The sequence below is a fragment of the Psittacula echo genome (assembly GCF_963264785.1).
Source record: "Psittacula echo genome assembly, chromosome: 5".
In the NCBI taxonomy this organism is placed as follows: Eukaryota; Metazoa; Chordata; class Aves; order Psittaciformes; family Psittacidae; genus Psittacula; species Psittacula echo.
In genome coordinates this window covers 3854421-3880840 of record NC_137739.1, presented here as the reverse complement: position 1 = coordinate 3880840, position 26420 = coordinate 3854421, and the positions used below count along the sequence as shown (strand labels likewise).

The window sequence follows — 26420 nt, the reverse complement described above, 5'->3', positions numbered from 1 at the left end:
ATGCTTTAAAACCTGGCACACACCTCTCCGTCCCAAAGGACCTTCCCAGGGTCACCCCATTTCCCTTGCAGGCGGCCAGGACACTGTGTGCAGTACCTGTCCCAACCTTGGCTCACTGAACTGCCCTGTGCAGTCTCCACTGCTCATGACACAAGGCACAGGGGCTTGTGAATCCCTCTGGAAGCCCAGCATCCCTCCCCGCCTCCCTACCATCATCTGCACCCACATACAAATCCCCTTCCACTCCCTAGCCCAGGTTTTTGTCCCTTTGGAGCCTCTTTTCCTATTTATCTCCTCCCAGTTGATGCCTTCTTCAGCAACAGGAATATGAAGCACACCCTCGGTTAACTCTAAGCCTCCTTTTCTTGGCACAAGGTGAGTTGACCCCAAGCCTTTTATTAGAAACCCATTATTTTGTTCTTTTACCTCCACTCCCCCTCCCATTTCCACTCCTTGTGCTCTGGTATTTATAGACAGGTTTAGCATCTTTTTTGCCTCATCCCCTCTCCAAACACACACACACTTTCTTATTCCTCTCATTCCTGCCTAGCCCCCAGCCTGCCGACAGGACGGTCCCTTTTCTGTACAGACCGACGATTGTCCAGACAGTGAATGATCATTTTGTCTCTATATACGAACATGACGCAAAGACCCGCATAGAAAAATTCAATCAGTTATGCATGGAGGAAAGGCTCAGGCCCGTTCCCTTGACAACCAATGCCCAGCACTAAATACTTGCATTTTACTTGCCAAATACTACAGATTAGCCAACTAAAGCCTGCTTTCTCCTTCTTAAAAGGTCTAAACATTCAAGCACCGTCCACTCAGCACAAGCAAGCTAACGTTATTAGACCAGTATCTCTTGGCATACAAAAGGGGGGGGGGGGGGCAGCATTTGAGGGGCGAGAGGAGGAGAAAAGCAGTCTTGTTTTCTGTCTGAAAGCCAACTACACCCCTTAGCAACGAGCCCGGAGGCCTGCCAGAATTCAACCCTTGTTTGCAGCCTTTTAGTTCGGCTCAGTAAATTACATTTAACGCAAGCTGGGAGCGTCTGGGACGATTGAACGGCTGAACAAACAGCTCCCTGTGCTGGCCACGAGGTGCTCCGGGCAGTGGGGAAGGTGATGGGAATGGGGAGAGGGGCTGCTGGCTGAGTGGGGAGTAAAGGGAGAAAAATGGGAAAGGCAAAGGCTAAACATGGAAAGCCAAGCGATGCTCGCCGGTCGCTTGCTTTGGCATCGCTCCTTGGCACGCCAGAGGCGAGCTCTCCCGATGCTGGGCAGCCCTCGGGTGTTACCTTGCTACAGAAGCCAAGCAGAGCCCCCAGTATCTCACCAGAGCCATCCCCTTCCTGCCAGCACCATGGCTTAAATCAAACCTATGGGATTAAAAGACCAGCACAAAGGTGGATTAAGTGGTTTCCCTGTCAGTCCCTTTGCTAACAAGGATCAAACACATGGAGATGGGGTGGACAGAGAGGATGGAAGGAGGAAAAGGGAAGTCTTTCTTGCACGGGGAGTCTTGCTCCCCACTGTGGTTTACAACGTACCCTTGGCTGGAAAGGGGAGGCAAAGGGAGCTGAGGAGGCCAAACTCAGCTCATGCCACAGAGACAGGCCTGGGGAACCTACCTTTGATGCTGCTGAGAGACAGCGAGCGATCCCTGTCTGCCAAACTGGGCCCCAGTTTGCTGCTGCTGCTGCTGCTGTTGTCCTTCTGCCGGGCCACAGCCACGGCGATGCCAACGGGCAAGTGCCTCACCTCCACCTCGCCCTGGGAGCCGATGCTCTCGCGGCCAAAGGATTTGGCACTCTCAGGTCTCTCGGGGTCCCTTTTCAGCTGCTTCGTTGGCTGCTGCAACAGCAGCTGCTGCACTTTGGAGGTGCCCAGCTGTGCAGAGTCCAACTTCACGTTGCCCAAGCCACCGAAGGGGCTCTTCTTGCCGCAGCTCTGCCGCGACGCCGTCTCCTTGGCAAAGCTGCCGCTGTACTTGATGAGGCTCTGCATGGCCGACCCTTCGCCATGGGAGGCGGGGTGGAGGACGTCTGCAGCACCCCTCGAGCCCACCACCGAGGACCGTGGCAAGCCACTGGGGTCAAGGTAGACCTTCTTGGCTTCCTCCTCTGCCCGGGTGACGTGGTTGTGCTGCGCGGCCAGCACCGCCATCTGCGTGGTGGCAAAGTTGCCCATCTCAAAGGGCTTCCACTTCTGCTCGGGTGGTTTCAGCTGAGCGTGGTCCAGGTGCTGCCTGGAGGAGTCCAAAGTGCCGTAAACCTTTGCTGCTTCTTTGGAGCTGGAGCGCTGGAAGCGGTCCCGCTCGCAGGGGCGATGCTCTGCCTCCGGATTTGGCTTCAGCAAGTCCTTGGAAGCCAGGAACTCCCTGCTCTCCGGGGAGCCCAGCCCCGGCCGGTTGAGGAAGGGCTCCGAAGTAACCTGTCTCTTCAGTGCCATGGAGTTCGCCCTGATCACGGAGCCCTTCTCCCTCAGAGCCTCCATCCTTTTGGCATCACTGTGGCAAGAAAAGTCCTGGGACAAGAGCGTGCGGGAGGCATCCGCGAGGCACCGCTCCGTGGGTGACTGCAGCACCCCCACCTTGCCGAGGTCCTTGTCCTTTGCCTTGTTGTCGCGGGCCTGCGAGGCGATTTGGATGGGCCCGCTCCTCTCGTCGTAGGCTTCGACCGAAGGCACGAAGGTGGGGGCGATGACTTTGTGCTCCCTCCCCAGCTCCTTGGCCGGCGGGAAGATGGTGTACATGCTGGAATGGATGGGCTGCGGAGGGAATGTCGTGGCCGGTGTCATCTTCCCCGGCTGTGAGGGATGCGGGGATGGGCAGCTGCAGGAGACGTGCAAAGCACCCACGGAGGGCAGGAGGGGCTCCCCTCGCTTCAGCCGCTCGGCGTGGGCATGCGCAGAAGGCCTCATGTTCTCATCGTGCCGAGCGGGATCCTTGGCACAGCGGTCCTGCTCGGCACCCAGGACCTTCAGCATGGGGTCCCCACCACCATTGCAGTTGCTAAGGGAAGAGCTCTGCAGCGGGTTCTTGGACTTGGGTTCCCCACCGCCACCACCCCGATTTGGCATGTGCTCGGCCAGGAACGGGGAGAGGCGCTCACCAACCTTCACTGCCTTCTCCACCACGCTTACTTTCCGCTCGCTGTCGGGCTTCGTGTCCTGTGTGAGGTCAACCACACTGCGGGGCCGGGGCTCCTCCTTCGGCTTGCTCTCCTTCTTGGCAAAGGGCAGGGATAGATCGCTCCGGCATGCCCGCTCCTTCCCACCTGGGTCTTTGAGGCTTTCTTTTGAGCTCTTGTGCAACTGCCCAAGGTCCTTCTCCCGGAGCAAAGTGCTCGACGTGTGGTTGCCCGCGGTCCTGGAGAGGGGAGGCTGCGGGTGCAAAGCGGATTGGCCTGCGTGGCCAGAAAGGTAGAATCCATCTGCAGAGCAAAAGCAAGTGAAATTACTGTGGGCCTTCAACAGCCCTATGGAGACACGAGAGAAGTGGCAAACCGGGAGGGAATGGGGTTCAAGGATGTGTCAGACATGGCTTAGAAAGACTAGGGCAGAGGAGACCATCTCCATGTGGGCCAAGTGGGATGCAGGACAGCCCTGTCTCTGATGCACACTGAGCCTTGGGATGAGGCAGCACAGGGGGACTTAAGGAGGGACCTGGCTGGGTTCCCTACGGCACAGCCACAACCAGTACAGCTGTACTGGCAACATCCCTGGATGATAATCTTAGGGCATTCCTGCTCTTCACCCTCAACATCCCAGCATCCAGAGCCAAGCAGGCCTAAAGGACAGGATGAGCACCCAGGGCTGACCAAGGGAAAAGGTGTGCGAGGACCCAGACTCACCTTTCTGCGACTCGAAGAGGCTGTGCTGACCCAGCTGGGCCAGGAGAGGACTGCCAGCGCTGGGGGGCTCGAGGTGGCTCAGGGGAATGTATGATGGGTAGAGCCCATTTGGCAGATGGGAAAAGCCTGCGGAAAACGGGAAACAGAAGAGGGAAGCATGTTTAAGCCCAAGCAGCACGTTGCCTTGGAACCAGCCCCGCAGGAGCACAGACTGTTGTGGCTGTCGGTCCCTCGTGCGCCAGGAGCGGTGGCTGCGGGGATGCAACGCACAGCACACATAGGGGAATGCTGCTTGGGACCCCCCCCCCCAGGTACTGACCCCACACTGTGGGTGCCCAGCTCGCCCTTGGCACCTCTGCGGGGCCCTAGGTGGCAAATGGAACGTGCTGCTTCTGAGCAGAGCCTTAAACCTGAAGGCTGAAGGACCAAACCGCCTCACTGAGAAGCTGTTTTATCACACGTACAGTGACCTGTGGGTGAGGGTGCTCCTCAACACGCTTCCCCAGCAGTGCTAAGACCCTCTTGCCAGCACAGCCCATCTGCCCAGCACTGGGCTTTAGGAAAGCACTAGAGCATCCTCCACAGCCGCTCACACAAAGCATAGTTTCACGTATCCCAGACCAGCATCTGATCCCGGAGGGAAGTAAAACAGGGCAGAAAACCACCCACTCACAGGCTGATAGGAAAGCAGCGTGTCGCCAAGGCCCTGCTGCCAGAGGTCTGGATTATATCCTGAACACTGGGGCCTCCTCCAAGAGTGGGCCCCCCAGCAACGTCCTCATGCAAATAACCATCATCATGAGTGAATACAATCACTGTAATAGCGGTAATAACACAAGCTCTTGGCTCCAGGCAGCAACTCTTCTGCAACACTGCCACCAAACGGCACTCGCGCAACACTACAAACCCCACCACCGCGAGAACCGGCATCCCAGTTGGTGCCATCGTTTCAAACACAAATAAAAGCCATCAGGAGAGTCTGAAGGAGCCAGTGAAGCCCTCTGCAGCTCTCCTCCCTTCCCCTCAGGCCCCATTAGCAACCAACTTCCCTAGAATTCAAGGATCCCACTGAAAACAACCAGGCAACAAGCTTCTCAAGAGTCCAGCATCCAAGTGGATCGACGCATCATCGCACCGAAAACCCAAAGGGAGACAGAGAAGTTCAGCCCCCGGAGCTGCACGTGGAGCACCATCTGCAAGAGCTAGTCAATATTTCACATTATTTAGACAGCCAGGATCTCTTTCGCATACATGTTTGCTTCCCAGCATATGTGCCTCACCGATGTGGTGCTCCACGCTGCTCCTGGCCCACATCCATCACCCAAGAGATCCCAGTGGCATCACCTGCTCACACCAACACCCAGTGGCAGGACCTGGGCAGCTGCTGTACCCATGAAGTTCAATGCAGAGCCCGTTCCCAGCAGGTAGAACGCACTATTTAATCTCGTGCAGGGTGCTGGAAAGACACTAAGCACACACACACATTCACACCTTTCCTTGGTAACCCCGAAACCTTAACGCTGGAGCGTTTCCAAACACCTCTGCTTCTTGTATGGCTTGGAGAGCGCTCGGAGCACCCAGGAGCACCTACCCTGGCTCAGCTGTGAGCAGCTCCACTGCACAGCGTGTGCCTCAGCCACACCACCTCCGTCGCGCCGCACCGGCACGGCTGGGCTGGCCACGAGCCAGCGTCTGGAGCAGGAGCGACACACTTCCGATGGAACGCAGTCCCATCTGGCACAGCACATGGCTGCAGCGTGGCGAACCCCCTGCAGCACCCCGTGCCACACCAGCCGGCAGCCCCGGCCACAGACATCCGCACATGAGCCCCTTTTCCCAGCCAGACCTTCATCCCGGCTGTAGGTGCTCCGGCAGGGAGACCGCATCCCAGTGCTGCGGATAGCACCGTGCCCACGGCATGTCCCCACCTGCACATGGTGCAAGGACAAGAAGCTACCTGCAGAGCTTCAGGAAGCGGACACAATCCAGCCCTGTCATCCAGCACAGGGACACAAGCACATAGCTTAAGTTGCTGGTACCCAAAGAGGCATTTTGGTACCCATTATCCTCTTGGTTCCACCAGGGCAGCTCCCTGCCTGCATCATCTTATCCTACCCAGCGACAATACAGGGTCAGGCCCAGCCCCAAATGCTCCAGGGCCTCCTTCACAATCAGCAGCACCACATCCCAGCACAGGGACCCAGCCTCAGCCCCCAGCTGCAGGAGGAAGAGGAGCAGTGGGAAGACAGGTCAAAACAACAAGGGGGCAAGGGACTGTGGGATGACAGCGGCCAAAGAGCAGATGAAATCCCCCCTCCAACAGCCCAGTGTTAAGATGAGCCCTCGCAAAGCTCTTCCAGCCACTGTGCTGAAGGAGGTGGAGAAATTGAGGCACGGGCAGGTACAAAGACTTAACTGCATCACCCAGCAGCAAAACCAGAGAGCCATTTGAACCCCAGCCTCGGGTTTACCAGCAACACTGTTTTCCCTTGCAAAGTGCCCAGAGGAGAAGCTGCCTGGGCTGTATTTACCTGGCCTGTTCCCAGCCAGGAACCAGAGCTGGGGCAGGAAGGAGGGATCTGAGCCACAGCCTTCCTGAGGATGAACCCAATGCAAATCCAGCCTTCAAGCACTACCAGAGCATCCCTTCCTGCATACAGCCCTGCAGCAGCGATGCTGATAAGTTGGCATTAGACTCACACACAGCCCAAAACTTGCTGCCCTGCTCCCCCGGGCAGGACCTGGAGGTGAAGCTGTTCTCCATGCTCTAAGTAGCTGCATTTGCAGGAGGCAGCCGTGGGCAAGTCGCTCCCTCCTTGGATCTCCGTGCCAGAAAGCGATGCCAAGGGGAGAAACTCTACCGCAGTGAGCAACGCACAGCTCACCCCAACCATGGGCCTCTGCCAGCAGAAAGGGAGGGGAAAGGGGGGAAACCACAACCATCTCCGTGTGCCCGGGGCCAGAGCGTTTGCTGAACCAGCGCAGGATCCGCTTCGCCTAGGGACACGCCAACAGGTCCCGGCAGGCTGAGCCACGCTCCTCCGGCCGACTGCGCGCCCAGAGGCGGGCTGGCACAGTGGTGCAGGCAGGGAGGGGTGAGCTGGCAGCGCTGCCAGCCCCACACTGGCTGTGCTCCCCTCTCTTGCCAAGTCACACTGTGCCAAAGGCATGTGCCCATCAGCACGGCCTCTGGTCACCTGGGAAAGGCACCACCAACACGAATCTCACGCGAGTGCTTTGTGAGCACGGGCACACAGAGAATTATAGACTGGTTTGGCTTGGAAAGGACCTGAAGATCATCCAGTTCCAGCCCCCTGCCATGGGCAAGGACACCTCACACTAAACCATGTCAGCCAAGGCTCTGTCCAACCTAGCCTTGGACACTGCCAAGGATGGAGCATTCACCACTTCTTTGGGCAACCTGTGGCACGGCTTCACCACCCTCACAGTCAAGAACCTCTTCCTTGTATCCAACCCGAACTGCCCCTGTTTGAGTTTGAACCCATCATCCCTTGTCCTATCGCTACAGTCCCCGAAGCAGCCCAGCTCAAAGGGTTTAAGGAGCACAGAGATCATCCCTCAAGTCACCTTAACCCAGCCGGCAGCCCATATGCACATCCCTGCCCAGCTCCCCCTGTGATGCTCCAGTGGGTGCAGTGGATGAGCACAGAGTGGGGAGGATGCACACCCATCCCCTTCCTTCCCAGCTCCAAACGTACCTGCTTTGCACAACTGAGACATAAATCACTAAGGGCTGTTATTAGAGGAACTTGGCGGGTGCAGATGTGTCAGCCCAGTTGAAAACATCCCCTTCATCTTTGCTCAGCTCTCCAAAACCGGCACCAGGAGTGGGGGAGAGGTGACTCACCCCCGAGAGGGGATGTGACTGATGGGGAGATGAGATAGCGGCAACCACACAAACCACACACCAAACGTCTGGAGGCCACAGGTCGCGCCGGGGGAAGCGGGAGGGAAACGGCCCCACGTGCTCAGCCCGCTCAGGGTTACCCAAAGCTCCCCGGGAGGAGGGAGCCACCAGGATACAGAGGTGGCAAAGGCAGGCAGACATGGCTGCAGCAGTCACTGCATGCTGCCAGGCACCTGGGGGCTCTCTCCATCGCACCCAAGCCTGGCTTGGGAAAGAGACAGGGAGGAAGGGGACATACTGGAGGGGACACATTAGAGCTCAACACCATCTTCTCTGAAGACACTGCTCAGGCCAATGAGCCATGCACGATGTGGGACGTGTGTGCACCAGCACAAGGGTGGCACCTTCAGAGCATCCCCACGTTGCCCCCCATGCTGGCTGCAGACCTTGTACAGAGGGGATGACTCACTTGGGCACCCATCAAGGGTGAAGAACAGCAAGCAGGAGCAACAGAGAGACCACCAAATGGGGAATTCACCCTCACAATCCAGGTCTGCTTTCTCCAAACCAGCCATGAGCACCGATACACCAAGGAGATGAAGCATCCGCAAAGCCTCCACTCACACCCTGGAATGGCTTTCTGGTCCCTGCTGTCACCCCAAAGGGAATCACGCAACAGGACACAGCACTGTGATGACACTGGTGGCAAGAAGGTGGCCACGTGCAATGCTGGCTGTGAAGAACTGAAGCTGAGCCCCAGGCACAAGCCATCTGTGCCAGAGAAGCCACAGCCCTGCCACCAGAAGACCCTGGCAGAAGTGAAGTAACTCCCCACCAGCCCCATCTGCCTGTTATGGGTTTTGCCACTGGTGAAATACTTCCAACTGCCAGCATCTTGCCCCATCATCCCCGGGCTGTGATGGACACACAGCCAGGAAGCAGGCTGGCACCAGGCAGCGCTACGCATGGGGCCACAGAGGAGCCTGAGCCAAAAAGCCTGGTCCTCGAGGGGCTGGAAAACACAGCAGCAAGGCTTTGGGGGGTTTATTGCCATGGGTTGTTTTCAACTCTGCATCCCCGTTGCAGCCGGGGTCTCATCTGGCTGCTGGGCTCTAGCACAGAGCAGGAGCTCTCTTGGCTGAGAGCACAGTCACCTCTTCCCCAGCCCAGCTCGCAGCGCCTCACAGGCAGCCAACTGGGACACCAGTCCATGCCACAAACAGCTGGATAAACGTTTATGTCCTCATGAATCCCTGCAGGGAGGGAGGGAGGGAGGGGAACTGAGAGAAGTCCAAGCACAGCGAGTACCCGCTGGCCGCCAGCCCCCTCCCACCACCACCAGAATCATCCCATCACCAATGCATCCCTGATCCTCCAGTTTCCCGCTGGAAACCCTTTCAGGGCCTCCCCTCCAGCACATCTCTGCCCCACAACACAGGGGCACGCAGCACGGCCACAGCTATTTCTCATGCACACATCTATGGCTGCAAACAGCTGAGAGCCAGGAGTGCTGACAGGGTAAATCTTTGCCGCCTCCTCCCCTTGTCTGCCAGGGCAGCTCCAGTGACACCCGAGGCACCGGAGCCGCCTTGACTCAGTGCCATGCACGAGACACCAGCAATACAAGTCCCTGAACATGCTGGGCTGAAACCAAAGCCCTGGATCAGATGCTCCTGGACCACAGCAGCAGCTGGGCCCCATCCCTGTCCTCGAAGCCATCACAACCCTCCGCCCCAAAACCCGACCCGGTTGTATTTACAGCCTGTGCTACGGGACTGGCAGTTGCTTCAAAGCTTTAATTTACAGCCTCGATTCTCCATGTCCCCTGAAGGGCCTCCAATCTCATCCCCCAGATCCACAACAGCCAGATCAATTTAACTCCACGTTTAATCTTCTAAGGGCCCCGGTGAGCTCAGAGACAGCATCTTCCAGCGGGGGGTCTGCGTTCTCGGCCTTTGCCGGCTCAAACAGCGTCACGGCGCTTTCCTTCAGCTGCAGAAATCACTGCCTTTAAAAGCCAAGGCGAGTTCCTTCCCCCAGCTCGGCGCAGCTCTCTATTGTTTCTTTTAATTTCATTTCATTCCACGAGGGAATCTGTGTCCAGGCTGCTTTATTTTTAAGTGCCTCTTGCTCAATATTTACTATGTCTTGCAGGCTGCGTCAGCGCAGGAACGCCGGGGTTCCGACGAGCCCTCCAGCAGCCACTATTACCCCGTGCTATGATTTTACTGCTGTGCGCACCAAAGGGCAGGATACGTGCGCAGGGCATGGAGGGTTCCCTGCTTCCATAGAAATAAATATCAGGCTGAGCACTACTGCTCACCTCCTCTTCACCCGCGAGCTGGAACAGCCCCAATGGGCTGGAGATGACGGAGGAGGAGAACACAGGAAGAAGTGGCTGTAAGGGATCAGTGCTTACCCCCTGGCTCTGCCCCCCGTGTCGTGCAGACTCAGCTTCCATCGTGCACCAAAGCAAATGCAACCTGAGGTGGACCAGTGGTTCCGGGATTGGGGCCACAGGAGGAGGACAATGAGATGCTCTTAGATCTCCCGCAAGGTCACCCACCAGTTCCTTGCTGACAGGGTCTTCACAGGGTGCAGAAAGAAGCCACCCTGGTGGGGACACAAATCCCTGTGGTAGAGAAAAGGTGGCTTTTCCTCCTGGAGAGGTCAGGCTGGAAACCATCCCCTTGGCGTGATGCACAGCCTGGAACACAGAGTCTGGGAAGCACCGACCCAGTCCCACATTAATCCTGACACACAAACACTCAAACCAGTGTCAACACTCCTGGGTCACCACCAGCTGCTCCTCCTCTGTGTCCCCAGCCTGAAATCCCCCACCACATTGGATGTCTCTCCCTTTCCATCGGTATAATTAAACCTGACACCCCAATGGGGGTTCACCAAACCCTCCAGGCTCTCACTACACAACCACAGAGCTTTCCTGGAATAGCACGGAGTAACTCAGTGGGTTCTTCAGCTCCACATTCACTAAGATGCTGTATGGAAATTAGGAAAGAGTAATTTTCACTCTCAAAATGATTAGCAGAATCCTCAGGAATGGCAGAACCTGGCTGCTAGACTGCAGTCTCCTTCCTCTCCTCATTTTCTACGACAGCACCAAAATGCTTCTGCTCTGTTCCATCCTTCTTCATGATGGAGACCCTCCAGCCATCAGTGGCCAGCACAGGGGCTCTATTAGGGCTGATTCTGCTCCAGGCTCTGGGCACCCACTTTTGATGTGGTTGCTCCCCATTTTAACTAAGCCCAGAAACTGAATCCACCCTATTTATTAGTCCTTTAAATCACCCCAACTCTGTGCACAAGATGGGATGCAAACAAGCAAGCCCCTGCTCCCTGCAGGCAAAGTCTGTGCAATTAACCCAGCACCAGCCACGCATCGGCTCAGAGCTGCTGTCCCGTGCCTTCGTTAAGGAATAGAGCTCGTTACCCTTCACTGCCAGAGCCGGGAGAGCTACAGGCGCTCGGTGGGGGAGGTTATTGTGGGATGGCACTGGTGCTGGTCCCCACATCACCTGCACTGAGTGCCTGCCAGCAGCAATTAAATCAGCCTTCAAAGAGAGATCCCAGCTTTCCCAGCACCATTAGCCGTGCCCTGGAGGGAACATGGTCTATTTTCAGCCACAATGACTTAAGACCAGGTCACCAGCAGGTTAAATGGGACCGTGCAGCATTATCTCCCTGGCCTCCCATTGAGAAATTAAACACTGCGGGGTGATGGGCAGCAGCCAGCACTGCAGATGAACGCACGGCGCCCACCACAAGGTAAATGCCACCAGCACAATGCTCCCCTTGGCTTCCCATCACCGCTGCCCTGGTCACCTTCCTTCCGTGTGCACTGAGGGCCACCATAGGATCACCCCGAGGTTCATCCCAACCTGGCCTCCTGTCCAGCACAGAGGAGGGGCTGCAGAGAGGATGGTCCCCCCCATGCCTAAGCCCCCATTCTGCAAACCCAAACCCACACTATGCCAGACCAGGGCTGCTCATCTCACCCCTTTCCTCCACAAATACAACGGGAAGTCTCCAATCGTAGGGACTGCCCCAAGCCACCGGTTTCAACATGGTTTCACCAGTTCCATCAGAGACATGCCATTTCCCCATAGCAGCTCCATCTGCTCTCCTGGTAGGTCTCCCACCAAAACGCAACCAGCCACCCCAGCAGTAACATCTGGCGGGGAGGTGGCAGCAGGATGCGGGTTTATTTTGCCTCGCGGGCCCCTGCTGGGTGCAGTCAGCACGAGCTGGGATGACTCAAAGCCCTGGGAGACGCGGCCTCTGTCACTGCTTATTTTAGACCTTCTTGTTTGCAAAGCGGCTGCCGCGGCTCAGCGCCTCTCGGGGTTTGCCTTGCGAAGGGAGGTGGCACTGCAAAGGGAAACCGAGGCACAGAGTGGCACAGCGCCGCGATCAGACCTGAACGCCAACACGATGCTCAGCGAACAGCCTGCATGACACGGGGGTCCTGGCAGCAAGAGGGGACTGGCTCCAAGAAACACCTCAGGGCTGGAGCAAGGACATCACTGACGACCCAACCATGTTCAAATGGCTCCAGAATCACAAGTCCCACTTGGATGCAGCAAGGCCAGGACAGGGTAAGAGCACCACATGTGCTGCTCTGTGTGCCACAGGGGTGAACGCATCCATCCCTCTCCCAGAGCCTCCACGGCCTCTGCAGAGATCAAACCACCCTGGAGAAACTCAGCGACAGGCACGGGCATCAAGGGGTGTGAGGAGATCCACAGCTGGAGCACATTCCCGTAAGCTTCTTTTCCTTAGGAAACCAGGCACTAAAGCTCACCCTGTGCTCAGGCTCTCCTCCTGACCCCACATTCAGCTCCTGCATGCCCACATCTCCCTAAACATCAGCCTATGCCATCTTTTCTGCGCTGAAGAAGCTCTGAAACATAAAGCAGAAGGGTCTCTGCAGCCAGCAAAAGCCCCGCACCAGCACCTCCTCAATGGTAACAGGAGACAAACACAGAGGCAAATATTATGGCAGTGAGGTTTAATTTCCAATGAATGATGCAAATCCATATTCAAACCAAAGCACAGTCTTTGGGCTCCTGACAAACTGCCAAGCTGGTTCCGATGCCACCCGGCAGCGACAGCCAGCCCTCCGTCAGGTGAAGCACTGGAGGGATGCCCTATATATACACACACATAAGTGTTTGCACATCTCAACCAGGGAGACCAAAAAACATCTCAAGAGCAATCCCAAGAATGAATTCGGGTTTCTCCTTCCTCCCAACTGTGTTCAGCCCGGCCAAGGAAGGCCACTGAGCTTTCATGTGCTCTGCAAGATGGAAGCAGCCTCGGTTGATGGGGAGATTCAAAGCAGGAGAGAAGATCAAATTCGTCATGGATAGGGCTGGGAAGGAGGGAAGGCAAAGGGGGAAGCCTAAAGCACTTGTGGCAATATGAATGTTAGCCCTGAAACCAAGCAAAGCAAGATCTGTCTATAAAACAGTCACAGAGAGGGCTCATCTGATGGAAGCAGGAATTCCCAATCCCACACAAACCCCAAACATCCATTAAAAGCAGCAGAAGAATCACTGCTTTGTGCCACAAATCTCATCAGGGAGAAAGCCCAGCTGCAGCACCGGGATTGCAAAGGGAAACTCTGGCAGAGCTGAGCCAGGAAAGGTGTGCTAGGCTCTCACCGGCACCCATCTTCACACACCTGCCCGGATCTTTCCTAGCTGGAATATTACCCACTTGGCTTGCGTGACACAGCATATGGGGTGCTCCCCACCCAGCACATCAGGACACAGAACCCCAGAATCACACATACCGCGTAGGGATAACACGGGGCTATTCCATTCCCACCCCACCACCGGCACTGCCTGCAAGCGGCGAAGAATCCCTTCAAAACCCTCCCTTCCCAAGCACGCCGGCCATCCCAATTATTAGTTTTATTTTTGGTTTAATTAAAAGCAATTAAACCAAATGTATTAAAAGCACATTGAAGCCACAGGGAATTCTGCTGAGAAGGGATTGGGGGCAGAAAGGGAAGCCCAAGCAATCCATCTAACCGTGTAACATAAAAAGGGCTCTTTGCTCGCAGGAACGCAGCAGGGTAAGATGGATGGATGGTGGCAGAAGCAAGAGCAACCTTTGCAGAAGTTGCTGGGGATACAGATGTAGAGAAAGGGCTGAACGCCTTCAAATCTCTGTTATTCCCCTAAAAAGGCACTTTCTCTCCCAAACACAGCACACTGCTCCTTCCCTTGCTCCGAGCCCACCATGTTCAGCTTTGCCTGCCTGCATCCAGCTCCCTCAAAATGGCTCTTTGACCACTGCTACGCCGGCAATAAAATTTACTCCCAAGGTCACTTCAGTCCTTTTGCCCCTATTTCAAGTCTCACCGGATTTAAACAAAACCCAGCTTCAAGCCGCACCAAGCCCTTCCTCACCCCCTCCTTTCTGCCCATCACCTCCCTGATTTAGAGATACCAAACTCTCTCAACTACCTTTCACTTCCCATAACCGTTGGTGACAACAGCTGGAGAGGAAAACCGGAGCGCATCGTGCACTCAAGAGCTGATGCTTGCAGGGTGGAGAGAGAACCCGACTCCTCTGCGTGCGGCAGGGCTCCTGCCACACCGTGCTCCAGCCATGGGGATAAGGGGCTTGTGTTGTTGCCATCGCCTTGGTGTTTAAGAGCTGGAGAATAGCAAACAATAAGCAAATAAAGTGTTTTTCCCCACCACGATGCCTGCGCACATCCAGATGTGCCATCCTGGAGCAAAGCCAGCCAGAAACATGAGCCTGGGAGGAAACATGGGGAGAAGGAAACCCCCCAAATCCTCCTGGCCACTGGAGCGTTCTCCTCCCAAAGCTGGCTTTTTAAAGCCCATTCCCAGCTGGAGGAGCCAGCGAGGGGCTGCCGCAGCTCTCTCCCCGGCCCCGCAAGCAGGGAGCTGCCCTCATCTCCGCACCTTCCCCAACCCGCCTGCATTTTCGGGTCGCTGAGGGCACCCCGCGCTCTCCGTTTCAGCAGCAAGGCAGAACAAAGCACTCCCTTGTCCTCAGCACCTCGAGCGGGGCGATGCTGGATCGCGTTACCTAACCCAGACCGACATCTCCTCGTCCCGGCAAGGCAGCTTTCATGTCAGCACATGCCAGCTTGGCCCCGATTCCCCGCACCACCTCCCGCCCCGAGCTTTAAACTGGACCAGTTGAGTACACGCCGAAAACACACAGGGGCCTTGTTTCAACTCGCCGGGTGCTAACCCCAGCTGAAGGAGGTGATCCGACACCGGGCGCAGCCGCGGCCGGACCGCAAGGCGCTCACCTGGAAGGCTGCCACGACGGCATTAATTCCCCTTCAACAATGTTCATTTCCATATTCATCGCGAGATGGTGAAATGACAAGACGGGGGGGTTATTTACTATGTAATTATAAACTAATTTCACCTCTAGCCTGGGTTATCCTAGCAAGGAGAGCTAAAATTTCCCTTACGAAAGCCTTGCTCTGTTAACCACGTCTGCAGCGAGATTAATTCCTGGCGATTTCCATTTCTCCAACAGCTGCAGTGTTGGGAAACAGCAGGAGCCTGTCCCCAGTGCCGGGACCTGCCTGGTGCCCCACGCCACCCCCCAGCTAGGATTTCTAGCCCCGGCTCATCCTCAGGATCAGATTTTCACTGGCACATCACCAGTCAGGGCTGGGACCGGTGGTTGTACAACCCCAACAAGGAGACTCAGTGATGGGCAGGGGCAAGGCTGGTTCGGGGCAGGAGATGGGCTGCTAGAAACCATGCTAATGAAGAACATCTTTCCCACTAGTATGTATCTCCTGCCCGTTCAGCTGGAGAACGTATCAGAAGCCCTAACAGAGTGGAGGATCCTGAAGGACCTTGCTCCGAGCAAGTTTACGTCACCCCATGGCCCTTGGGCTCTTGTCCATGGTCCAAACCTAATGGCTTTACCACCAATGACCACCGCTTGAGATGAGAACTTCAGAGGGGTTGGAGGACAGGGTGGACAGTCCTTCCTATGCCTCCTGAGAGGCAACCAACCCACCCAACCACTGGGACATGAGAAAAACACATCCCCAGCATGCCGAGAATGCGCAACGGGAGACTCCCAAAAATGCAGATATCCCTTTTTCCCCCAATATTTCATTCCCAGTGCAAAACCAGACACTGCTCCTGCCTTGCTCACAGGCTACGAGTTGGCCACAAGCCCAAGGGAACTGCAGGGGCATCACTTAACAGCCAAAGGGCAGGAATACCGGGTGGAAATGAGAGACTGCAACGGGTCCAAGCACAACCTCCCTACCCAACACAGCCCAGCATCACCTCCTCAAGCCCTACCGGGACAAGCACAGTGGCTGCTCTGCCTGAAAACATGTATTAAGAAGCATCTGATTTCACCAGGGCCCCAAGGGAGGGAAAACATCTCCCCGAGCAGGTCTCCAGCCGCCCACATTCCTGCCGGATCCCTTGCCCCATGGAGCCCCCCGCACTCAGCCCCTCGCACCACCCCCTGGGCGGGCAGGGAGGGCGAAACCGCGATTTCAAGGGCCATTAAACACCGATGGTATTTTCCTTGAAGCATCAAAACGTGACCAAGAAGAGCCGGCAGCAAACCACAGCCAAAACTCCCACCACCGCCGGTCCGGGAGCTCAAATCCTCCCAGGGGAGGAGCGGGACACAGCACAGTCCAGCACTGCATCCATGGTATCCCGGTGTCTCCTATCAACAAAGTGATTTTAGCATGGATCCAGATGAGATGAGCAAATTGTGCTTCTGCTGGCACTGCCGACGGCAAAACCTCCGCTGCAGAATCTGCGGGCTCAGCAGAAGCACAATTTTGCCATTATAAGGATGGCTACAGTGGGATTTTGCTGGCACAGCAAAGCTATCCTGGGAGGAGAGGGGGGTTTATATATTTATTTATACCCCTATATACCTGGCCCAGCCGTCTGGAAAACTTCTCCCCCGGCACAGCAAGCCTAGAAGCAGGGATGGTCTCCAATCCACCTTAAATCCCTGCATTTGAATGCACATGCTAATGTGGAAGCAGGAAAGCAAGCACACTAGAAATCTCTCCTCCGCCTGATCGCTTCACAGCTCTGGATTTAACACAAAGTCAGCTCTGCTCAAGAAGCTGTGTCCCTTTTCCCAGGCACTAGAAAGCATTTCTGAAGTGTATTTTCATGGGAGAAGCCAGGCATCCTTTTATACAAGCACAGATTTGTTCTGGTAGCCCCCCCATATGCATTCCACTCAAGAAAGGATACCTCAGTACATGGCAAAAAGCAGGGGTTTATTGTTATCCTTTTAAACCCAGAGGTATTTCTGCATGTGGATGGGACAAGGACACAGTCCCAGAGCACCCCTTTGCTATTGAGCCCAAGGGAGCCTTTTCCACCTCCCCCAAAACACAACAACACGGCATGGAGATGAGTGCACTCGCTTGGTCCCCAAGCCTGTGGCATAGGGCAGGAGCACAACCATCAACCTCATATTCTGACCTGCAGAGTAGAGCAAGCTACCGCTTTAACAGACTCAACCGCCCAACTCCGCCGATTGCAGCCTCTTTTTGTGCAAGCTCTTCCCAGCAAGCTCGGCTGCCAGGGATGAAATTCCATTGCAAACAGTCACCTTCCTCCCACAGCCCTCGGCAGAAAGCTGTTGGGAGCACCACGCTGCTCCCTGGCCCCCACAGTCCCCCTGCCCTCCTTGGGGACGAAGACATGGGACAGCAGCCCCATCGCCCAGGGCTGGCTCGCCTCCCGCCCCAGGCTCCAGCTCACTCCTCCCTCCATACGCTTCCAACAAAGGGGCTTCTGTCCCCATCCCCATGGACTACACAGCGTCCGGAATGCTGCCATGGAATAGAAACCCCCCCAGAGAAGAGCTGAGGCTCCAGGGTCACTGAACATGGCCCTGGTCCTGTATTTTGGCACTGGGGCTGAGCCCGGAGTGCCGAACAAGCCGAGGGTACAGGAAAAACAAGGAGCTGATGCTGGCAATAACCGGATTCTCCAATCTGGATTCTCAACTATGGCCAATCGTGCTATTTTTACAGGGATGTATTTATTTTAGGAGGACGCTGGGATGGAGTCAACAATCTCTTTCTTCAGCCCGGCAGTATTTAAAGATCGGCTTGAACTGGCTCTATTTAAAGGCTTTGCCTCCTGCCCACTTTTCTTAACCCCTTGCACAAGCCTCTGCTTTCCACCCTTCCAAACCCTTCTTAAAACCAAAGCAAAATGAGAAAAAAACAACAAAAAGAAGCCCCAACAAAAAAGCACACACCAACATCAACACTGCAAACACAAAGCTACAAAGGGGCCCTCTGAAGCAGGAAGCAATCATCATTTCAAACGATATTGTTAAAGCCGTAAAGGAAAGAAAATAAATAGGAAAAGAAAATAAATCCCTGCCTATCCCATCACTGTGTCATGGAAGTTTCGACTGTTAATTGTATGGAGCTTTTTAATGCTGTTTAGGGTGGTTGGGAATGTTTAGGCTGGTTGGGAATGGCTGTGCCGAAGCGATCATGCCGGGGAGCGCACAGGGAGAGCCGGGCACTGTGGTGGTGCAGGGGATTTTCAAAAGGCAAGGAAAAGGGCAATAAAATACTAAATCCACATGAAAAAGTAAAAAAAGAGGGATCACAGACCCCCTTTTCGCTCTGTGAGGAGCCCCAAATCCAAGGCTCAATCCCAATGCAGTGGGATCGCTTGCGGACGGCGGCAGAGAGCAACACACAGGCGGCTTAGGGAGGCCAGAGCTCTGTGCTTCCCTCCAGGACTGCCTGGATTTCAGGGATGCGCCAGAAAACTTTGGGAGGAGAAATAACAACAAAAAATAATGTAACCAATGTGAAAATCATCTAATAAAGAATTAACAGCAAAAAAAATGAAACAAGCCGCACTCGGTCTGGCTTCAGAGTATCCAGATGGATTTTTGCAGAGATCGTGTTCTGCTTTAATATGGAGGGAGAGAAAATGCTCAGGATGAAAATAAAAGGAGGGTGGAAAAACACCAAGAAAAAGACAAAAGGGAAGGGAAAAAGGTGTTTGTCCATGTGCTTGGCTTCAGAGCCCTTCGCTTTACACCTCTCCCCTTAGCACCTGGGAAATTGGCACTGCCACCTAGTCTAAACCTAATAAATCTCTTTGCCTCGATTCGGGCTGCTTCCTTCTGTGCAGATGTTGGCAATCAGGTTTGCAAATTTCAAAGTCATTCATGCCAGGGCGGCTGGGAGAAAAGCAGGTTTATTATTGCAAAACCTGTCACCCTCCCAACGCCTAAAGTAAACTCCGAGTCACCTCTCCACGCCCAGGGGAAAGAAAGGGAAAAAGAATAATAATAGAGAGAGGCAGAGAGGGAAAGCAAACGGTCAGAAATCCCTTGTGTCCTCCCAGGACGAGCTCGGCAGGATCCCGCCTTATCCCACCCTGCGAGACGCTGGGAAAGGGAACAGGGAAAGGGCGGAAAAAGATCAAAATCCCTCTCAAAAATGGAGTCATTTAAGGAAATAACTAAAAAGCTGAGTGGGGAGAAAAAAGAGCAAACGAAATAAAGGCCGTGCGTTTCAATGTCTGCTTTTTACTCAGTGGAGAAGCAGACGTGGGGCTCCGTGAGGATGAAGCGCAATGCCTGGAAGGGAAAACGTATGAAGAGGGAGAAGTTTTGTTTGCGGGTTTAAAAGAAAAATAATTATTCAGAAAAAAAAAGGATAAAAAAGGGGAAAAAAAAGGAAAAATGGAAGAGAAGAAAAATCCTCGATACCCGCATAGGCAGCAGAAGGGAAATCACCAAAACTGCCCCATTTTGCCCCCTTTCCCCAGCCCGAGGAGGGTTTTTCTCGCTCACCCGTGCCAGAGCCCCTTCCCCACTGCAGCTCAAGCTGCCGCTCTCCAGCTTTCCCAAAAACAGGATTTATTCCCCGGATTTATTCCACAAAACACCCGCAGCCGCCTCGGTAGGGATTTTCCCCGAGTGCCAACAGAATCGTGCACTGGAAGGGGGAAGTTTTATCGGCTCCGAGCAATTTTTTTCCCCATTCCTCGTTTTTCTCTTTCACTTCCCCTATTTTTTCCTTTTCCCCCCCTATTATTCTTTTTCCCCTTTCTCCGATTTTCTTCCACTTTTCCTATATTTTCCCCTATTATTTTTTACCCTTTTCCTTATTTTTTTCCTTTATTATTTATTCCCTTTTCCTCTGTTATTTATCCACACACACACTATTATTTTTCCCCCCTTATTCCCCTAGTATTTCTTTTCCCAAATCCAACCCAAGCAAAGCAGAAAACCCTTGGGAAAAACACGTGAAAAAGCTGCCAGCGCACATAATCCCTATTATTACTGTATTTTTGAGTGTGAAGTCGCGGAGGCACCGGGAAGGGGGGAAGCGCCGGGAAGACTACCGGAGGTGGGGGGGATTCGCAGAGCCTTACCCGGGTGCGAGTGGAGACTGATGCCCGACGCGAGGAACTTGCCGGGCTGGAGGGCAGCGGGGAGCCCGGCAGCCATAGGACCAGCGGCGGGGGCCAAGCGGCCGGTGGCTCCCAAGCGATGGCTCTCCATGGCCAGCCCGGAGAGCAGCGGAGGGGGGCCGTGCACCGAGCGGGGGGGCCCGAAATCTCGGCCATCCATCATCCACTCGCCGGCTTCAAGGAGTCTCCCGGATCGCTGTCGGTGCCCGCCACCGCCTTCCCCCCCCACCCCCCCGCCCCCCACCCCCCCCTCCTTCTCCTCCCCCAAAAAATCAGATGGTTCTCAAAAATAAGGCGTCCAAGCGTCCCATGGCGCGGTGCAAGGAGACGGAGCCAGCCCCGGCGCGGCGGTCTCGGCGCTGCCTGCAACAGAGAAGCAGGGTGCGATGAGGGGCCTGCTCCGAGCCCTGCTTCCCGGCCACCCCCAAGCGCGAACACCCAAATAAAGGGAGGAAAAACTTGTGGGGAAAGGCGGGGAAAAGAATTAAAAGTGTTTAAAAATCCTGTTTTCGATGAGGAGGGAATTTGGCACCGCCAAAGCCAAACGCGGGGAAGCAGCGGCAGCAGAGCCGCGGCTCCAATGGGACCGGGCGGCGGTGAAGCGCCTTTGCCGTTCTCCTCCAAAAAATACATTAAATAACAATTAAAATAAAGAAAAACACCGAAAAAACACTAAAACAACGCTGATAAACTCCCTAATTTTCCTTTTTTCCCTATTTTTCCCCTCCTGGGGCTGCTTTGCCCCACCGGGAGCCGCCCGATCGCGACCGGGGCTCCGGTATCGCTCCGCAGCCTCGTTTCTTGCCCTTTTCCCCCCCGCATTCCCAACGCTCCAAATGGCAGCTTGGGTTTTGTTATTTTTCGCGGTTTTTCTTCTTTTTCCTCCCGTTTTTCCCGCTCGGAAACAACAAACCCCAAAAGGGTAAAAAATACACAGAAATACATAGAAAAATAAAGACCTAATTGTACTTGTAGCCTGATGAAACGATCCTACGCCCAATCCACCGGGTTTTGCACCGGGATAGCGAGGAATGATAAACACTCAAGGGAATAAAGTGGCGTTTTCTCCCTATCCCCCCCCTTCCAGGGCTCAGAGAGCCCCGGCCCCACCGCCCTTCCCGGCTCCGAGCCTAGAAGGGGGGGATCTGCCGAGCAAAAAAAGTGGTTAATTAAATAAAACAGAACGGGAAATAAAGAAAATAGTAAGAAAAATCCCACCAGGTTGCGGTTTTCTTAAGTCTAGGTGAAAAAATAGGTTTAAATTCAATTAAACGCTGCCTGCGTGGCTCAGCGGGGCGAGTCTCGCCGCGGGGCTGCGGGATCGCGGCTCGTAAGTGATAAAACCAGAGGAAAATGGATCAAAAAGAGGGCAAAAGGCGCCCCGGGATGTGTCGGGCGGGGAAGGGTGACGGGGGGGTCCGGTTCCTACCTCAGCGCGGTCAGGCCGCCTGGTCGCGGGGCATGGCGGCGGCGGCGCGGGGCTGGGGGTGCCGGCTCGCCGCCCTGCCCGCCGCCCGGCCCGGCTCCGCTCCGTTCCTCTCCTCAGCAAGGGCAACGCGGGAGCGACGCGGCGGCAGCGGCCGCGCCATGGAGCGGCGGGGGCCCGCCGAGCTGAGGCAGCATCGCCTCCACACCACACACACACCCCCTTACACACACACACACACACGCACCCCTCCTCCTCCTCGCTTGGGGAAAAAAAAAAAAAAAAAAACAACGAGGAAAAAGGGAAAATTTAAAAAAATAGGGAAAAAAACACAGGAGAGCGCGGGAGGAGAGAAACGCCAACCCCAACGAGGGGGGGAGGGACGGGCGGCGCGGCCATGAAACGCGCATTGTTCTCAACGCGAACGGGGCGGCCCCAACGCCCGCCTGCGCCTCGCCATTGCCCAGCCGCGCTGCCAGTCACCGGCGGGTAAACAGGCGGCGGTTTCCAGGCCCCCCGCTCCCCCTCACGCTGAGGCGCTCCCGCCGCCCGTTTCCAGGCTCCCCGTCCCTCTCCCTCCCTCCCTTCGCCTCAGTCTCCCGCTCGGAGCTGGCGGCGGTTGGAAGGGGAAGCGGGATGGGGTCGGGTCGTTCCCCCCCCCCCCCCGTGCACCGCTCTGAGGTGTGAGGAGGGGGGGGACGCGACCCCTTCTACCCTTTATTATCCGCGGGGTTTAAATCAATCTTTCCCTCCCTCCCCTTCTCCCTTTGCCAAGGCCGGGACGTGAGGGCCCCCCGGGATGAGGCTGAGGGGGAAGCGCCGCCGGGCCCTCTCCCACGGCCCCGCCGTGGACAAAGCGGCCTTTGAGGGGGAGAAGAGGAGAGGCCGAAAGGGGCGGGAGGGGGGGGTTGGGGGGAGATTGATCCCTCCCTGCGGGCCCCGCCCCATAAAAAATGTAAAAATAGGGTGAAAAGGAAGGTGGGGGAAGGAGACAACACCCTTCCCCCTCAGATTTAACCAAAACTCCGCTTTTTCCAGCTGCGTTTAGCGTTAGAAACGGGCGGGAGAAGCGGAGCTGCCCGCCAAAGGGGGGGGGGGGGGGGGCACGGCCTGGGCTCTGCCTTCCCAGTGTCCAGCCCAACTTTTACTTTTCTTTCCTTCTTTTTCTTCTTTCTTTCATGTGTTTTTTCCTTCTCCACGCAGCCCTGTGCGGCGAGGGGGGCGAGCGCCCCATCATTCCCAACGACACCCCCCCCCCCCCGAGCTTCCCAACCCACCGCCCGCTTCTTTATTTAATTAAAACCCGGCTTTTTTAACGAAAAAGGGGGAGGGGAACATTCATTTAATCCCGGGATAAATTAAATAATACCAATAAAGCCACCCCCTTACACGTCCGGACAGGGGAGTTTGGAGGCGGCCGCCGCAAACGGCACAAACGGGGCAGAAACGGTCCCGAAACGGCCCCAAAAACGGAGCCTGGAACGGTTCCCCTCTTCCTGCTTATTTTGAATCACTTTACGAAGCAGCGTCGCGTTCCTCGAAAAGCTCTCACGCTCCGAAAGGCGCTGTTTAACGCCTATATATATATATATATGTTTTTATTTATATCTAAGATCAAAACCCGGCTGCGTCAGAAGCGAAGGCTCAAACCCCGATGTTTCTAGGGGGAGGGCTGCTTTCCCACCCACCCCCCCCCTTTTCTGTTTAATACCCCAAAAAGTGCGGAATTAAGAGGTAAAAAATATAGATATTAATGGCTCGATCGCTTTTATGTGGCTTTAAAAGCATATTTTATACATGTTTAATGCCTTCACGCCCGCACCTCCCCGCCGCTGTCCCCTGGACGGGGGGGGGGGGGGGGGGGGGGGAGGCTGGCATGCCATAAATCAGGGACATGCTAATAAAAACCGTGCCCCCCCCCCCCCCCCCCCATGGCTCCGGTCCTTCCTCCTCCTCCTTCTCCTCCTCTTCCTCCTCTTCCCCCGGCCGGGAGCCATCTTGTAGCAGCAGCTCCGGGCTGGGGCTGCTACAAAGCCCTGACCCCCCCCCCCCGCCTTCGAAAATACCCCCCCCCAATACTTATATATACACATATTTTGTTGTTATTATCATTATTACTATGGTTTCTCCCGCCGTGTTGAGGCTGCACTGGGGGGGGAGCACCATTTTCCCACCGTTTCCCAACATTCACCCCTCTTTTCCCACCTTTATTTCCACGGTGTCCGTGTGTGTGTCCCCCCCTCGCGTTGCCCCTCGGGGGTGGGGGGGGGTCCGTCAAAGGGGGGACACCGCAGCTCCCGAGGGGAAGTTGGGGAGCAGCCGCCGCTCTCACACTTTCCCCTCTAAAGCTTTACCGCAAACACTGTTTATGTCCCAAAATACCTATTTTTGGTCAAAATCATTGCGGGGGGGGGGGGGAGCCGCGTTGTCCTGTGTGTGTCTGGGCCCCCCCCCCGCTGCCAGTGCTCCAGGGTCCCGGCGGGTTCCCACGGTGCCGCCCGCCCCCGGGGGAGGGGGGTGACAACCCCTGCCCTGCGCCCAGCTCCTCTCCCTCCATCCCTCCCCTTGTGTTCTTTTCCTTTATTTTTGTTTATTTTCCGGTTTTTTCCCTTCCCTTTTCCTCCCATTTTTCCGTTACCACCGCCCTTTTTTCTCCCACTTTTTCTCCCCCCCCCGCTTTTTCTCTTTTTAATATTTTTTGATTTTTTTGGTGGGTGTTGTTTTTTTCTTTTTTTCCCTTTTTTTATTTCTTTTTGCCCTTTTTCTTTCCCCTCTTATTCCCCCCCCTCCCTTTCCCCCCTTTTTGTCTTTTCCCCCTCCTTTTTTCCCCATTTTTTCCTTTCTTCAGCCCAGCCACACTTGGAGCAGTGCAGAGCTCACAGCCCCCAGCCCCACAATGCCCATTATGTCTTCCCCCCACCAAGGGATGCAGGTAGAATGGGGGGGACTGTCTAGAAACATGGGAGACAAAACTGATCCCCCTCTTTGTGGGGCTGCCAAGGCTTTGGGGGGACAAACTCACCTGCTCATTGCTATGGGCTTGGAGCAGGGAGAACCCCCCCCCTCCCTAAAAACACCCCCCTCCATTCCCTCCATCCCCAGCTCGGCTGCGCATCCTTTTCTCCCGGCGTTTTTAACGTGCTTACTACACGTTTCCAGGGTGGGTTTGGAGCTATATTTAAAGCGTGGAGTCAGTGGCTGGATTTAGAAATCCAGCCATAAATCACATTAAAACACGGTCGGCGGCGAGCCCAACGCATCGGCAAAGCCTTGCCCTGATTTCATGCCTCCCCCCCCCCCCCAGCCTTAGAAGCAGCACTGAGTCTGACAGCAGGGTGCTGTCGTTCCTGTCCCCCCCCAGTAAACCCCTGCAGGGGCAGAGGTGGGATTTGAGGGCAATGGGGGCCCTGCTGGGGTTTATTCCGATGAATCCCATGGGATTTATTCATTGATGGGGGGGTGGGGTGGTTAATTCAGATTCCCACCCCAACCCCTTGCACATCCATGGGGAGGGGGCTGCAGGGTGGGGGGTCCGATGAGGAGATCCCCCTGGGGAAACAGCTTGGGAACCAAGTGAAGAATTCCTGATTAATGACCAGAACAGCTCGGGATTTCACTTTTCTCCATAAATCCTGGCTGATTAGAAGTCCTGTGCTCAGCCTGGCTGCGGGCTTTGCATTGCATGGGGCAGTGGGGGGAGCCCAAGAAACGCCCCCCCCCCCCCTTCCCGGGGCTGTACCCGGCGCCCAGGAGCCTGCAGCATCCTCACATCGCATGGATGCAGCATCCCAGTGCCCTGCCAGTGTGGGAGAAGGGATGGGGGGGACGATATGGTTGGTGCCCCCCCGCTTCCCATCACAGCAGTTCCGACCCTGCAGCTCCCAGGGTTTATAAAGCCAAACATCTCCCAAACCACAGCCGGTTTTCAAGTCCAAATAAAGCCTGATGGTTTCTTCCTTGCCTAGCATGGGCGGGCGGGTGTTTATCCACAAAACCACCTCGCTTTCCCGCTCTGCCACCTGCATATCCCCCCAGATCCAAACCTAGGACCCCCCAATATCAGGACCTGGACCTGTGCTGGCTGCCCCATGTTTCACAGCCCCCTGGTACTGGCTATTATCACAGATAGTCCAGACCTTTGATAGACCAGGGTGCTTTTATTTTCTCTTCCCTTTTACCCAATAATAAGCTTTTTTCATCCAACATCGGGATGGGGGGGCAAATAGGCAGGGAGGAGGGCTGACATGCACAACCCATGGAGAGCTTTGAGAGGAGCGCGACTCCCAAAGCTGTAATTACTGCCTGCGTTTTTTTGGCTACAGATCTGCTGCTAAATTGGTTGGAAGGCACGGAAATGGCAGTTACACCTTTCAGCAGGAAAAAATGTGCTTTGGTGGAGAAACGTGCCTGGGAAACCCTCCCCAAATCCACAACCCCCAGCTAACACCCCAGCCTTACAGGTATGTGAGTTTAAAACAAGCCTCCATCCAAGCAAAAGGGAATGCTGAGCTCCAAAGGACAAGATCTTCTACATCAACAGAGTAAACTGGGGATTTATCCCTTGATCTGTCAGTTAAATCCAAAACACCCTCCTGGATGCAGGACACGAGCAGTAGCATGTGCTATTTTGAGGTTTGATATCAAATAGATACCCTTGGCTTCAGCGTTTCTCCCATAGCCCGGCCCACAGGAGCTGCAGGTACTTTCGCATGCATACAAAGCATTTGGAAATGGAAAATATTCCCAGCTGCTCTTTGCCGTTGTGACAGGGGGGGAGAAGGAATCGCGGGG

The 26420-nt window shown here is 55.4% G+C and overlaps 1 protein-coding gene across 1 annotated transcript in view; it reads right to left on the bottom strand.

The window, feature by feature from the left end:
- Nucleotides 1–20396, bottom strand: part of TNRC18 (trinucleotide repeat containing 18) — a gene marked incomplete at its 3' end in the record, with an annotated part of 51934 nt that extends 31538 nt beyond the window's left edge. The window contains exons 1-3 of the mRNA XM_080617725.1: nt 20165–20396; nt 3854–3979; nt 1631–3433 (exon numbers count right to left, since the gene is read on the bottom strand). Of these exons, the coding sequence (XP_080473851.1) occupies nt 1631–3433; nt 3854–3979; nt 20165–20366 (2131 nt within the window). The 5' untranslated portion in view covers nt 20367–20396. The remainder of the gene's footprint in view (nt 1–1630; nt 3434–3853; nt 3980–20164) is intronic.
- Nucleotides 20397–26420: the final 6024 nt, after the last annotated feature.